Genomic DNA, 13,226 nt, shown 5'->3' with positions numbered 1-13,226 from the left:
TACCCCTTCCCCTCTTCACCATCACCCCATCTCCTTCCCTCTATCTTCTCCCCCATCACCCCTTCTCTCTATCTTCTCCCCCACCACCCCTTCCCCTCTATCTTCTCCCCCATCACCCCTTCCCCTCTATCTTTTCCCCCATCTCACCTTCCCCTCTCGTCCCCATCACCCCCACCCCCTCTTCCCCCCTTCCCCCCTTCCCTCTCGTCCCCACCCCCACCCCTCTTCCCCTCAAACACATCCGTTTCACTTCTTGTCCTTTTTACGTCGTTCGACGGGGGCGGCGCTATCAGCGTCCCCGCCATTCACTGTCTTGTCGCTGATATGACCTCGTTGGCGGCGGATGTGTGCGCTTACGTGTTCGTCTGTGGGTGGGGGTGATAAGGTAGGGAAGGTGTTTGTGAATCGTACGTTGTAGCTAGTGGGGTGTGTGTGTGTGGGTGGGTGGTGGGGGGGGGGGGGGGTTTGTGTGTGTGTGTGTGTGTTTGAGGGCTTACTTAATGCTGGAATGTGAATCTCGTACTCGCTGTTTCCTCTCCTCGGTCTTGCTTTTTCTTTCGCTTAGACCTCTCCCTTGCTTTACTTCTCCCTCTGCCTCTCTCTCTGTGTGTGCTGTGTTGTGCAGTGGTAGCGATCTCGACCTGCGTTCAAATCCCTCGCCGCCAGTGGATGGAAACCCCGGCCATTTCCTGCACACGGGATAATTTAGAAGCAGAATGAAACGGACAGTATGTCACACCAAGAATATCCACTGTAACAAATGGAATCAAAATACTTTTTAACCCTCTCTCTCTCTCTCTCTCTCTCTCTCTCTCTCTCTCTCTCTCTCTCTCTCTCTCTCTCTCTCTCTCTCTCTCTCTCTCTCTCTTTTCTTACTCCCCCCCTCTCTCCCCCTCCCCCATTTCTCTATCCACCACCCTGTTCCACCCTCTTAGAAAGTGAGCGAGTAAACGAGTAAGGAAGTGAGTGAGTGAGTATACGCGTGAGTAGGGAGAAAATGCGAGTCTGCTGAAATAGCCCGCGGCGCGCAAATGGTGACGATATGAACGACGATTATGCTGACAGATGGGATGCCTTCACGGGTTCTCCAGGAAAGAGGAGGGGGAGGAGGAGGATAGGAAGGAGAAGGAGGAGGATAGGAAGGAGAAGGAGGAGGATAGGAAGGAGAAGAAGAAGGAGGAGGAACGAGCAAGGAGAAGAAGAAGAAGATTAAGGAAGAGGAGGACGAGGAGGAGAAGAAGAAGAAGAAGATTAAGAAGAAGGAGAAGAAGGAAAGGGGGCGGCGAGGATGCGGGTGTTTGTGAACACGGATGAAGATATGGCTGATGATGACGCTGATGACGGCGACGGTGATGATGACAATACCACTGTTTTATCCCTGTAACATTAACGTGTTCTCTGTGTTGTGTTAGAGGCATCGGTAATAATATGTAGATGGATGATAATAGCATTAATATTAATACTACATGTAGTAATTAGGAAGACTAACAATACTGGTATCCCTATTCTAAATTATTTCAGTGATAGCATTAATACTACAAACGATAACAAAAGAGATACTGAGGCCACAGTAGAATGATGACGACCTTAATGCCTCATATAATACCGATAATGATCATATTAACGCGGAATAACAGCAACAATGGTGAGTCGGCGGCGCCATACCCCCGTCGCCGCGAACAATGGCCTCGGCGCGAAAATTTCCTCTTGTCACACACTCGGCCAACATTCGCGCCGTCAAACTGGGGCATTGTTTGAACACTCTTCAAGAATAATGGAAGAAAAATCTCTTTTTGAGAGAGGGGGAAAGGAGGGGGGGGGGGGAAAGGGGGGGGGGTAGGGGGGGAGGGGGGGGGAAGGTTTTGGGGGGGGGGGAAATTTTGGGGGGGAGGGGGGGGGGGAGGTAGGGGGAGGAGGGGGGAGGGAGGGAAAAAAATTTTTTTGAAAAAGAGAAAGGGGGGGAAAGGGGGTGGGAGGGGAGGGGGGAAGGGGGGGGGGGGTTGCGCCCCATAGGGGGGGGGTTTGGGAAAATTGCCTGCAAAGCGGGAAAAAAAAAATTGGGAAATTGGGGGGGGGGAGGTCATGGTTCGGGGGGTTGTGCTGAAAAAATTTTTTGGGGGGGGGGGGGGTTTTAACCGAAAGGCTTTGTTTTCGTGTTTTTGGGTAAAAACCCTAAATTGGTTTAGGGGATACGAGGGGTGTTTGTGAAAAGGGCCCTTTTTAAGTGGTTTTTAACTCGTCTGGGGGTGGCGAGTGTGTATGGGGGAGGGGGGGGGGGGTTGCTTAGGGTATGTGGAGGCTCGTAAAGATATTGCCAACCCCGGGAAAACCGTTCATTGTCGCAGTGGTATTGGGCGTGGCCGAGGTCCCTCTCTCACGCTCACGCATTTGCTCCTGGTCTCTCTCTATTCTCTCTCTTCTGTATTCTTTTCTTCTCCTCCCTCTTTTTCCCTTTCTTTTTCTTTCCCCAACACTCCCCCCCCTCTCTCTCTCTCTCCCTCCTTCCCCTGCCCCTACCTCCTCTGTCCTGTTTTTCGTTCTCTCCCCTCCCCTCTCCCTCCTTCTCTCCCTCTCTCCCTCCCCCCTCCCTCCTCCCTCCCTCCCTCCCTCCCTCCCTCCCTCCCTCCCTCCCTCCCCCCCTCCCTCCCTTCCTCCCTCCCTCCCTTCCTCTCATACCAACACACACACTCGGAAGCCTCGCCCTCAAACACTCTTCCTCAAACACCCGGACTTCTCACTCGTGGAAGTAGCACACTCTGAGCGCAGAGATGGCTCTCGAGAAGCAGCAAAAAATCTCTCTCGCTTTGTAGGACTTGTTTGATACCGACTGTGTTGCCCATAGGTGTCAATAGTGCCCGGGTTTTGTGAACGACGGCATGTAAGTCTGCAAGAACTGTTCGGGGTAAAAATTTTGTATTCCCAAAAGGTTACGGGAAAAATAACTGAAAAGAAAATGTCATTCATTCTTTTTTTTAAGAGTTACGGGGGAGAATAACCGCAAGTAAATGTCATTCGGTCTTTTTATTAAGAGTTACGGAGGAATAACCGCAAAAAAATGACAGTTAATCATGAACACATATATTTATTCATACGTTTTTTTTTTCTTTCTTCCTTTCTTCATGTCTCGGCCTGCTTGACTGTCAACACAAATAAACTAATTTGTAAACTCCTAAGAGATCGTCTTCCAGTATCCAACAGCGCCACATGAACATGGCCAGCAGCATGGCAACACCCGCTCATTGGCCCTTTGAGAAATGCTTTTTTCAACCCCGCAAATCCCAAAGGTGTTACAGTAGCATGGTGATTATGTGTCGCCGGTGTGACAGTAATGGTGGTGGTGGTGGGGGGGGGGGGGGGGCTCGTGGTAATGGCATGTGCAGCGGGGAGGGAGAGAACGCTCTTTCGCTCGCCATCGTTCGTTCGCTTTCTCTCTCTTTCTCTTTTATCGTTTTCTCTCTTTCTCTTTTTATCGTTTTCTCTCTGTCTCTTATCGTTTTCTCTTTCTCTTTTATCGTTTTCTCTTTCTCTTTTATCGTTTTCTCTCTTTCCCCTTTTATCGTGTTCCCCCCCTATATTTCTTCCCTTTTTTTCCCTTTCCCTCTTTTTCTCTTTTCTTTCTGTTTTTTTCTTATTTTTTCTCTTTTCTCTTTCTTCCTCTTCCTCTCTTCTCCTTTTTTTCTCCCTTTTCCTTCCCCTTTTTTTTCCCCCCCCCTTTTCCCTTTTGTTTTTTATTTTTTTTGAGAAAAGAGAGAGAGGAAAAAAAAAAAAAAGAAAAAAAAAAGGAAGAAGGAAGAAAGAGAGAAAAAGAGGAGGGAAGGAAAAAGGAAAGTAAGTTTTGAGGAAAAAAGAAGAAAAGAAGGGGAAAGAAAGAAAAGGAAGGATAGAGAGAGAAAGAGAAAGAAGAGAGAGGGAAGAAAAAGAAAGTGAAGATAGAGAGAAAGAGGAAAAGAGAGAGAGGAAAAAAAAAAGTAGATAGAGAGGAAAGGAGAAGAGAGGAAGGGAAGAAAAGAAAGGAAAATGGAGAGAAAAAGAGAAAGAGGAGAGAAAAAGGGAGTGAAAAGTTGTTAACCGGGGGGGGATGATTTCCGGGGGAAGCCCTGGCTTTTTTATGAACAAAACCCCTTGTTTTTTCGGGGTTTCCCTTTCTGGGTTTTTTCCCCGTAACCTTTAATGAAACGTCCTGTCTGATACAGTGCTGACGACGCTAAGTTTCTAAGTTTCGTGAAGTTAGTGCGTCTGCTTGTTCTGGCCATCCCTGTTCTCTCTCTCTCTCTCCTTCTCCCCCTTTTCTCTTTCTCCCCTCTCTCTCCCTTTTTCCCCTCTTCTCTCCTCTCTCGTCTCTCTCTCTCCTCTCTCTCTCTCCCCCCTCTCTTCCCGCCTCTCTCTCCGCTCTCCCTCTCCCTCTCCCTCCCTCCCCTCCCTCCCCCCTCCCTCCCCCCCTCCCCCCCCCCTCCCTTCCCCCCCCCCCCGTCTCAAAATTCTCAAGACTTTAAAGTCAAAAAGTCTCTCTGTGACCGTTACTATATTCGTTTAGAGAATATTCCCTTTTTTCGTTCTCCGTTCTTCGCTGAGGTTTGCAAAGTAGGTGAGCGCAAATCCGGTCACTGAGGTTGTGCATCGCGATTTGTTGACTTGCAACGCGGAGAGGAACAGCGGCTTGGCCAGGCGGAGTAGCCTTTGGTGTTTTGTAAATATGGGCGATCGTTAGCAGTCTGATTTCTTTTTACTTTTCGTGTCTTTTCTTTTCCTTTTCGGTCTCCCTTTCCCTGTCTTTCTTTCCTTTCTCTCTCTTTTCTCTCTCCATCCTTTCTCTCTTCCTATCTCCTCGCTCTCGCCCGCCCTCCTTCTCCCCCCCTCCTCCTTCCTCCTTCCTTTTCTCTATATTTTCTCTATTTCTCCCCTACTTTCTTTACACTCTCTCTCTCTCTCTCTCTCTCTCTCTCTCTCTCTCTCTCTCTCTCTCTCTCTCTCTCTCTCTCTCTCTCTCTCTCATCTCTCTCACTCTCTTTCTGTGTCTTTCTCTTTCTCTTTCTCTTTCTCTTTATTCGCACACCCGCCGCACTTGACACACATCTCTGATGCACGAGACAGGTGGTGTGCTCGCGTGAACTGACCACCATGCCGTGGAGTGTATGCTTTTGTGTGCATGTGTATATGTACGTATGTGCGTGTGTTTACGTATGTGTATTGTATACGTGTGTGTGTGTGTGTGTGTGTGTGTGTGTGTGTGTTGTGTGTGTGTGTGTGTGTGTGTGTGTGTATACAGTGTGTGTGTGTATATATACAGTGTGTGTGTGTGTGTGTGTGTGTGTGTGTATACAGTGTGTGTGTGCGCACGTGTGTATGTGTGGCTGTGAGAACCAGGTTACCAAGGCGCTGCTGTTAGTCTGGCGATGCGCGGTTTGGGATTCGTCGCTTCTCGGTTACGGGGGAAGGGAGAGGGGGGGGGGTGATAACATTGCGCTCATCATAAGGAGGCGGGATGTCTGGTATAGAGCTTGTATGGTTGGGGGCTTTGTGGTTGGGCTCATGCTTTTTTTTTTTCATTCTCTTTTTCCTCCTCCTTCTCCTCCTCTTCCTCTTCCTCTTCCTCCCCCCTCCCCCTCCTCCCTCCCCCTTCTCCCTCTCCCCCTTCCCTAAGTCGCCTTGGCGGGGAGGGGGAGGAGGGGGTAGGTAAGGGGGGGGGGTGCATATTGTAGTGAAAGAAATATAGGTTGTCTCCGTTCCGGTTGCCTTTCGGAGTAAGTTATGTCGAGGTGCAAATGTGGGTTCTTGGTTGGTTACGTGACTCGCGCCGTTCGTTCTTATTATGTTATTGTTTTTTTTTTTCTCTCTGTATTGGTATGGAAGAATATAAGATCGTAAACATAACATTTGGAACAGGAACGGATTTGGAGCTTAACATTGAATACACTACTCCCACACCCATACACGCTTGCACGTACTCTCTTGAATTATGTTGATTTATCAGTAAACTCGTTTGATTTGTACGTCTTAATTGCATCCACGCAGCCTATTTTACATCCCTACACTAATCTTTATCAGCTGGTTAACGATATTCCTGATTAAAAGTAACGATAACAGAATGGACCAGCCTTCTTATCAGTCTTACTGTAGTAGATTATGCACCTTAGTCGGAGTCGTAATTAAGATAAACCTGGGATTTATTATTATCGCCATTGCTGTTTTCATTCGGTTTTTCTTCCCTAATTCCTTCATTCGTGGCAATCGTCGGCCCCTTGCATCCTCGCGGGCAATTTTGCAGTCGGTCTCCGCGGTCAGTAATGAGTAGTTAACCTTGTAGTTATCGTCAGCAGTTAGTCAGTAAGTAGCTTGTAGTTATAGTTAGTAGTTAGTAGTTGTCGTCAGCAGTTAGTAGCTTGTAGTTATCGTCAACAGTTAGTATGTTAGTAGCTATCGTCAGTAATTAGCAATTATCGTCTGGAAAATATTCATCATTAATAAAACGTCATGCGTAGGTGGACCTTGAAATCCGACCCCGTTATCGTGCCGTTGGACCCCGATATTTTGACTCAGGATGTTTACAGTCATTCCTTCGAGACAAGACGGGCTTCCGGCGATACTAGGAGGGGGGGCGGGGGGGGGGGGATCCTTGGGAGAGGCAGAGAAAATACCAAAAAGGAGATAGACAGACGAACGGATGAACAGATAAAGACAAACGAGAGAGAATTCTTCTACCTTACGTTCCTCGATGCCCCGCCCCCCCCCCCATCTTCCTTCATTTTTCTTCTTCCTCTTCGTCCCCTCCTCTTCCTCCTCCTCCTCCTCTTCCTCCTCTTCCTCCTCCTCCTCAACCTCCTCCTCCTCCTCACCTCCTCCTCCTCCTCCTCCTGCTCCCCCCTTCTTCGTTACCTTCACTTGGATGACGTCATTAAGTCCTCGCCCCCCCCCCCCCTAGTATACGTCAGCTGATTGGTCTTGTTATCTATTCTCTCTCCTACTCCTTGCTTCTCCCCCGTTTCTTGATTATTCTCTTTCGTTTTTCTTTTCTTGGTCATTTTTCTTTGCCGTTTTACTATGTTTTCTGCTTTCGTTCTGTCTATTTATTGATCTTTTTTTTTTATTTCCCATCGTTCTGTCTCGCTCTTCGCTGTCTTCTGATCTTTCTCTCTCTCTTTTTCCCTTTCCTTCTCCTCCCCTCTTCCCGTTCTCCCGTTTTTATCTTCCTTCCCTCTTTCTCTCTCCTTCTCCTCCTCCTCCTCCCCTCCTTTTCTCTTCCCTTTTATCTCCCACCCCTCTTTCTCTTTCCCTCTTCCCCCTCCTCACCCCTCCTCCCCTCCTCACCTCCTCCCCTCCTCCCCTTTCATCACTTCCTATCCCTCTTCCCTTTTCTCAGTGTTTTGTCCCCTCGTTTTCCTTATTACTGCATCTTTTTCATCTCCCCTCATCCGCGACTCTGTATTGGATTCTGTGATAGCTCTTTCGAGTACCTCTTCTCTCCCATCGACGTCTCTCGCTCTTCCTTTTCATCTCTTTATCACTCCTCCGTCCTCCTCCAATTTTCTCCCTCCTCCTTCCTTCTGTTTTCCTTGCTCTTTCCTCTTTTTTTTTTCTTCCTCTTCCTCTATCTCCTCCTCCTCCTCTTACCTCTTCCACCACCGCCTTTCATTCCCTCTTGCTCTTCCTTTGTCTCTGTCCTCTTCCTCATTCTTTTCCTCCTTTCTTCTCCTTTCCCTCATTCCCTCATCCTCCCCTCTCCTTTCTCTCCCTCCTCTTCCTCCTTCCCCCTCTTCTCCCCCCCCCACACCTCCTGCCTCCTCCCTCTTCCTTACCGCCTTCCATTCCCTCCTCTATACCCTCTTCCCTTTTTGTGAATATATCGATTTGTCTGTCTGTCTTTTTTTTTCTATCTGCCTCTTCTGCTGTTTTAAATCCCTCTCGTTGCCATGTAGAGCTTTGTTCCCCCCCCCCTCTCCTCCTCATTCCGATAGACCCCCCTCTTATTCTCTTTTCTCCTTCCTCTCTCTCCTCTTTCTCCTCTCCTCTCCTTTCTTCTCCTCTTCCTCTTCCTCTTTTCTTCTCCTTCTCTTCCTCCGTTCTCCTCCCCTTCTCCGCCTCTCATCTTCTCTTCTCCTCTTTTCCCTTCTCCTTTCTCCTTTCTTCTCCTCCCCTCTCCTCCTTTCTTCTCTTCCTCCTCGCCTCTCCTCCCTTTCCCCTCACCCCTCCCCTCTCCCCTCCCCTCTCCCCTGTCTCTCTCATATATCGTTGGCTTTCCTTTCCAGACGGACCCTTTGTCATTTACTTATTCTCTTCTCTCTCTCTCTCTCTCTCTCTCTCTCTCTCTCTCTCTCTCTCTCTCTCTCTCTCTCTCTCTCTCTCTCTCTCTCTTTACGTGTCTATCTGTCTGTCTTTCTTTCTCTCTATCTCTCTTCCTCTCCTCCCCCTTCTCCCTGCCCCTCTCCTTCCCTTTAACCATCTCCTTCCCTTTCTCTCTCTCCCTTCCTCCATTTCCCTCTCCCTCTCTCTCCTCTTCCCTCTCTCTCCTCCTCCCTCTCTCTCCTCCTCCCTCTCCTCCTCCCTCTCTCTCCTCCTCCCTCTCTCTCCTTCCTCTGGTACTTCCATCTTGGATTTCAAACTCGAGGTGTTGAAATTCTCTTGTTTATTATGGTTTACAGTTGACTTGTTTTCTGTAACACTCTTCTTTTGTTTATCCACTTTTTCTTGTCCTTTTTTTCTTCTTCTCTGTCTCGTCTGTCTGTCTGTCTGTCTGCCTACGTGTATTAGGCTCCGATGGAAATTGAGTTAATGTTATTTTGTCCTTTTTTTCTGTATTTTCTTTTTCCCATAATTTTCACACGTTTTCAAATAACGAGATTTCCCATTTTCTTCACCGTCGCGAAAACATCAACCCCCACCTTTTTTATCTTCCATTTATCCGACAACCTATATAGGCCTATATATTCCTTGAAAATAACTAGCCCTCGGTTCATGGGTAAAATGTTTAAAGGCGATAGGTTAACCGAATAGGGAGAGAGAGAGAGAGAGAGAGAGAGAGAGAGAATGAGAGAGAGAAAAAAAAGGAGAGAGCGAGAGATAGAGAAAAAAAAGGAGAGAGAGAGAAAAAAAAAAAAAAGGAGAGAGAGAGAGAGAGAGAGAGAGAGAGAGAGAGAGAGAGAGAGAGAGAGATTGCATGTGTGTGTGCTTGTAAATTCTTCCGTGTTGGGTATACATTTTTCAGGTTATTACGAGCTGAATAAGGTATTATTTACGAATATGTGTTGCCTCGAATACTAATCCACTATGACAGGTTCATGTTATTGGTGTTTCTCTCTTCTCTCTTCCTTCCTCCCTCTCTCATTCCCCCCTCTGTCTGTCTCTCCTCTCTTTCTCTTTCTCTCCTCTCTCTCTCGCTCTCTCTCCGTCTCTTCCCTCTCCTCTATCTCCCTTGTTCTTCTCCCATATTCATCACACTCATCTTCCCTCCCTCCTTCTGTTTCATTCCTCCCTCTCTCTCTTTCCCCCATCCACCCCATCCTTCTCTACCCTTTCCCTTCTTTCCCTCTTCCCCCTCCTTTTCCCTCCGTTAATCCGAGGGGAAAACGAAAGAGAAGACATGGAGAGAGAGTGAAGAGGGGAGATCGCAGCCCCCCGAGAGCGTTGAGAGGGGAGGAGCGAGCAAGGGAAGCGAAATGAAGGGCACCGCCTGCAAATATTCGTCGAGAGAGCTATGCGATTAAGCGCCACGGAGTCTCCCCATATCCTTGTGTGTGTGTGTGTGTGTGTGTGTGTGTGTGTGTTTTATTTTGGTTTCATTTTATTATTGTATTGTTGATTCGCTTTTTGTTGTGGGTTGGATGTATTAATTTTGGGTGTATCTTTTATGCGACTTGGGATTGATCAATGGGTTTGAGAGTATATGCAACATGTTGCATAAGATGAACCGCCTGATACAAGCGAGAGAGGGGGGGAAGAGAGGAAAAGATTTATATATATATATATATATATATATATATATATATATATATATATATATATAGAGAGAGAGAGAGAGAGAGAGAGAGAGAGAGAGAGATTTATATATAGAGAGAAGGAACGACCCTGAGTTCCTTCCTGCCTTTCGCGGGAAACTCATCCAGGCGGCCGTAAATTACTTGTATTGACTTCGTCTCTTAAATTTGTAATAAATTTCACAAGTTGTCGAATAACTCCACTCCCTGCTACTGCTTCTCATTCTTAAGCTATTTTTAAACTCTCGTCGACATACAAATACTCTTGACTGTGTGCGTTATTGTGTGCGTACATGCATTTCCGCACACGAACTCATACTGAAAGAATGGCATTAAGGTCGTTGTGTCCTTGTCTACAATGTCAGGGTAAAAGGATGTCGGAGTCGGTTTTTTTCCCTAGAGTTAGGATACAAATTGTATGCGTCTTGTTCCGCTGCTTGGGGTAAGATAATGCATCGGGGGGGGGGGGGGGGTAGGAAATATGAGGGAGGAGGGAGGGGGAGATGTAACAAAAAAAAAACGCGCTGTACTCTTCTCCATTGTGTGCTGACAGCGACTCTTTTCTTCTCCCTCAGCACCCTGAGTACTCCGAGGAGGAGCTGAACAAGCTGTACAGCCTGTTCTGCAGGTACGCCACGCCCAACACCAAGAAGGGCCACATTTCGCTGGACAGCTTCAAGAAGCTCCTCGAGGCCCTGCAGCTGACCCAGACGCACCTGGAAGCCAAGGAGACGTACGACAAGGCAGCCAAGGACGGCAAGCTCTCCCTCGACGAGTTCATGAAGCTTGTGAAGGACCTCGAGTCGAAGACCGGGAAGATCAACCTCGACGTAAGTTTTAAAGGCGGCTTCGCGAAGGGCCGGGCTTTAAAAACGGCCTGGGCTCGGGTCGAGATTAAAGACCTGGGTTCGAACCGATAAAAAAAAAAACGCAGCATATTAGGGGTTCGTTGATAGAATATATTCGGTGTTGATAGACATGAGTGTGCAACGTAGATTATTATATGAGAGGATAATTGCTTCCTAATTTCTGGCTCGATGACACTAATGGATGTGCTTCCCCCGCCCTCTCTGCAGCTGGTGATCAAGCTGGCGGCGCAGGAGGAGGTTGATGTGGACAACGTGGGCGTGGGCGGCGCCAAGAGGTTCTTCGAGGCCAAGGCGCGCATCCTCGAAGTAGGAGACGCCGCCTACCGGGCCTTCGAGGACAAGAAGAGAGAGGAGGAGGAGAGGAAGAGGAGACAGGAGGAGTTCAAGAAGAAGAGGGAGCAGTTCCAGCAGGCAGCGTAAGATTCAAGAGAAACGCGCTGAGATAATGAGTGAAATCGCGTGCATGTCGGTCAGATACACAGGCTACAAAACACCCGTATTGTGTAAAATACCACCTTCGTTAAGAAAGGAAAACAGGGAGACATATTGTAAGGATTTAGGAGAGTCAATTAAAGGATCTAAGTCAGCAATGTATTCAGTAGCGTTAGGAGCATCTGAAAGGAGATTCACACGGAAACTTACCTCAGCTGAATGGTCCGATGTAATTTAGTAATGACAGTAAATATACAGCTTTGGCATATCCACTTCTAGGGTTAGAGTACGTGTACATATCCTTCAAGGGAGATATGTAACGAAAAAGATGGTTAATTACTTTAGGCCAAAGGAATGCGTGCTGTAGTTGAATGAGCACAGAGCAGTAGGCTATATCCTATAGTACAATCTGCTCTAGCATAAGAGACAGAGAGGAACCAAAAATCAAAATCAGTTCTCACTGAACAGAATAGGCCGTGGGTCTCTCAGCATCGGATTTTTATCTTGCTTGTATTTGCCCTTCATAACATAACAATAAGGGTGAATTCGCTGTCATTTCATTGTAACTAACTCATCTTAGTTGTAGGTCTCACCAGCACGACTGTTCCGCTGACACTAAATGAATACACTAGGGTAGTTAAACTACATGATGTTAGGTTTAGGAATTTCGTTATTTTGATATAGGCCCTCTTTTTATTATTTCTTCATTTCTCTCCCTCCCACCCCCATATCAACTAGTCTGCTCTTTTTTTCTTTTTCTTTTTTTAAACATCTGCGCGTCATTATTCAGCCAATTCATCTTCCATTGTGTTTTACAAGATAAGCGAGTCGGCAGACCAGCTATGATACCACATGTACATACAAGCTCGAGCCATGTGTTTTGGGGATGCACGTCTCTGTTAAGGCTCCTTGATGGATTGTTTTACTTACCCAGAAATGTTCTTGGGGTTCAGTGTTATATTTTAGGAAATGGAATGTGTTTTTTTTTTATTGAGGGAGTGATCTATTTCCAGGAAAAAATCAAGAGAGACTTGCATTTCTGGTGGTTCGTATTTTTTTCTTTATCAATAATCAATATTAATCTTGATATAAAGTCAGTATTTAATAGATGTGAGTGCAGTATTACTGTCTAATAAATTCTGTATTTAAAGTTAGTTTATGTCTGGATATCCATAGAAATACTTTGGAAAAAGGAAAATATTTTGTCGTTTACTAAACACAGAAAAATATTATTTTATAGCTTTCCCTCAAAGAAGAGAGAAAAGCATAACATATAAATTATTTATATCTTCATGAAGAAAGTGAAAGTTACTATTATTTAATTATTATTATGATTGTGATCACATGATACTTGGAAGGACCACAATTTAGCCTTTATTAAGATTGTAAGAGGAGTATTTGATCTAGATTTTTAATAAAATCAACCTTTTTTCGGTGGAGTCTTATTAGTTGGATACATGTCAGTCCTTGATTGTATTTGCGTGATTTGTGATAAAATGATTCCACGTAAAATGGTGTTTTTGTTTCATCCTTAGAGAGAGCGAAAGAGGGGGAGAAAACAGGTTTAAAAAATGGTTTTATTTCAAAAGGAGAGATGGAAGAATCGAAAAAGTTTTTTTTTTATATAAGGAAAAGAGTGAAATAAATAAAAATGAAGAGCGAGAAACGTTTTGTAATAAAAATAAAAGATGGTACAGATATATATCCAAGTTGGATAACGAGTAAGTGAGGAGAGAAAAATGATAATGGATTCCTAAGAATTCAATATTAATTTTTGTGTAAAAACAAAAACAAAAAGAATTATAAAGTTACGTAATACGAATCTTTCGCCTGATTATGCACTCTCATGCATTCAGCTCTCGGTAATATTTCCACATTCAGTTCTTATTCAGAATAGGCATCCCTTCACCGACCCAACCTGTCCGGCATCCTTACGGAATCGCACACTTTCTGCTTC

General features: G+C 46.0%; 1 protein-coding gene across 1 annotated transcript in view; it reads left to right on the top strand.

Annotated features, from left to right (window-relative positions):
• LOC119577126 (EF-hand domain-containing protein D2 homolog) overlaps nucleotides 1–12,781 on the top strand; it is a 26,074-nt gene extending 13,293 nt beyond the window's left edge. Inside the window, exons 3-4 of the mRNA XM_037924814.1 lie at nucleotides 10,544–10,798; nucleotides 11,045–12,781. Coding sequence (XP_037780742.1) covers nucleotides 10,544–10,798; nucleotides 11,045–11,257 — 468 coding nt within the window. The 3' untranslated portion in view covers nucleotides 11,258–12,781. The remainder of the gene's footprint in view (nucleotides 1–10,543; nucleotides 10,799–11,044) is intronic.
• The last annotated feature ends 445 nt before the right edge of the window (nucleotides 12,782–13,226 follow it).

This window comes from Penaeus monodon, chromosome 9 (assembly GCF_015228065.2).
Source record: "Penaeus monodon isolate SGIC_2016 chromosome 9, NSTDA_Pmon_1, whole genome shotgun sequence".
Taxonomy (NCBI): Eukaryota; Metazoa; Arthropoda; class Malacostraca; order Decapoda; family Penaeidae; genus Penaeus; species Penaeus monodon.
Note: the sequence above shows the minus strand (reverse complement) of the source record. Positions and strands in the feature narration are given on the sequence as shown.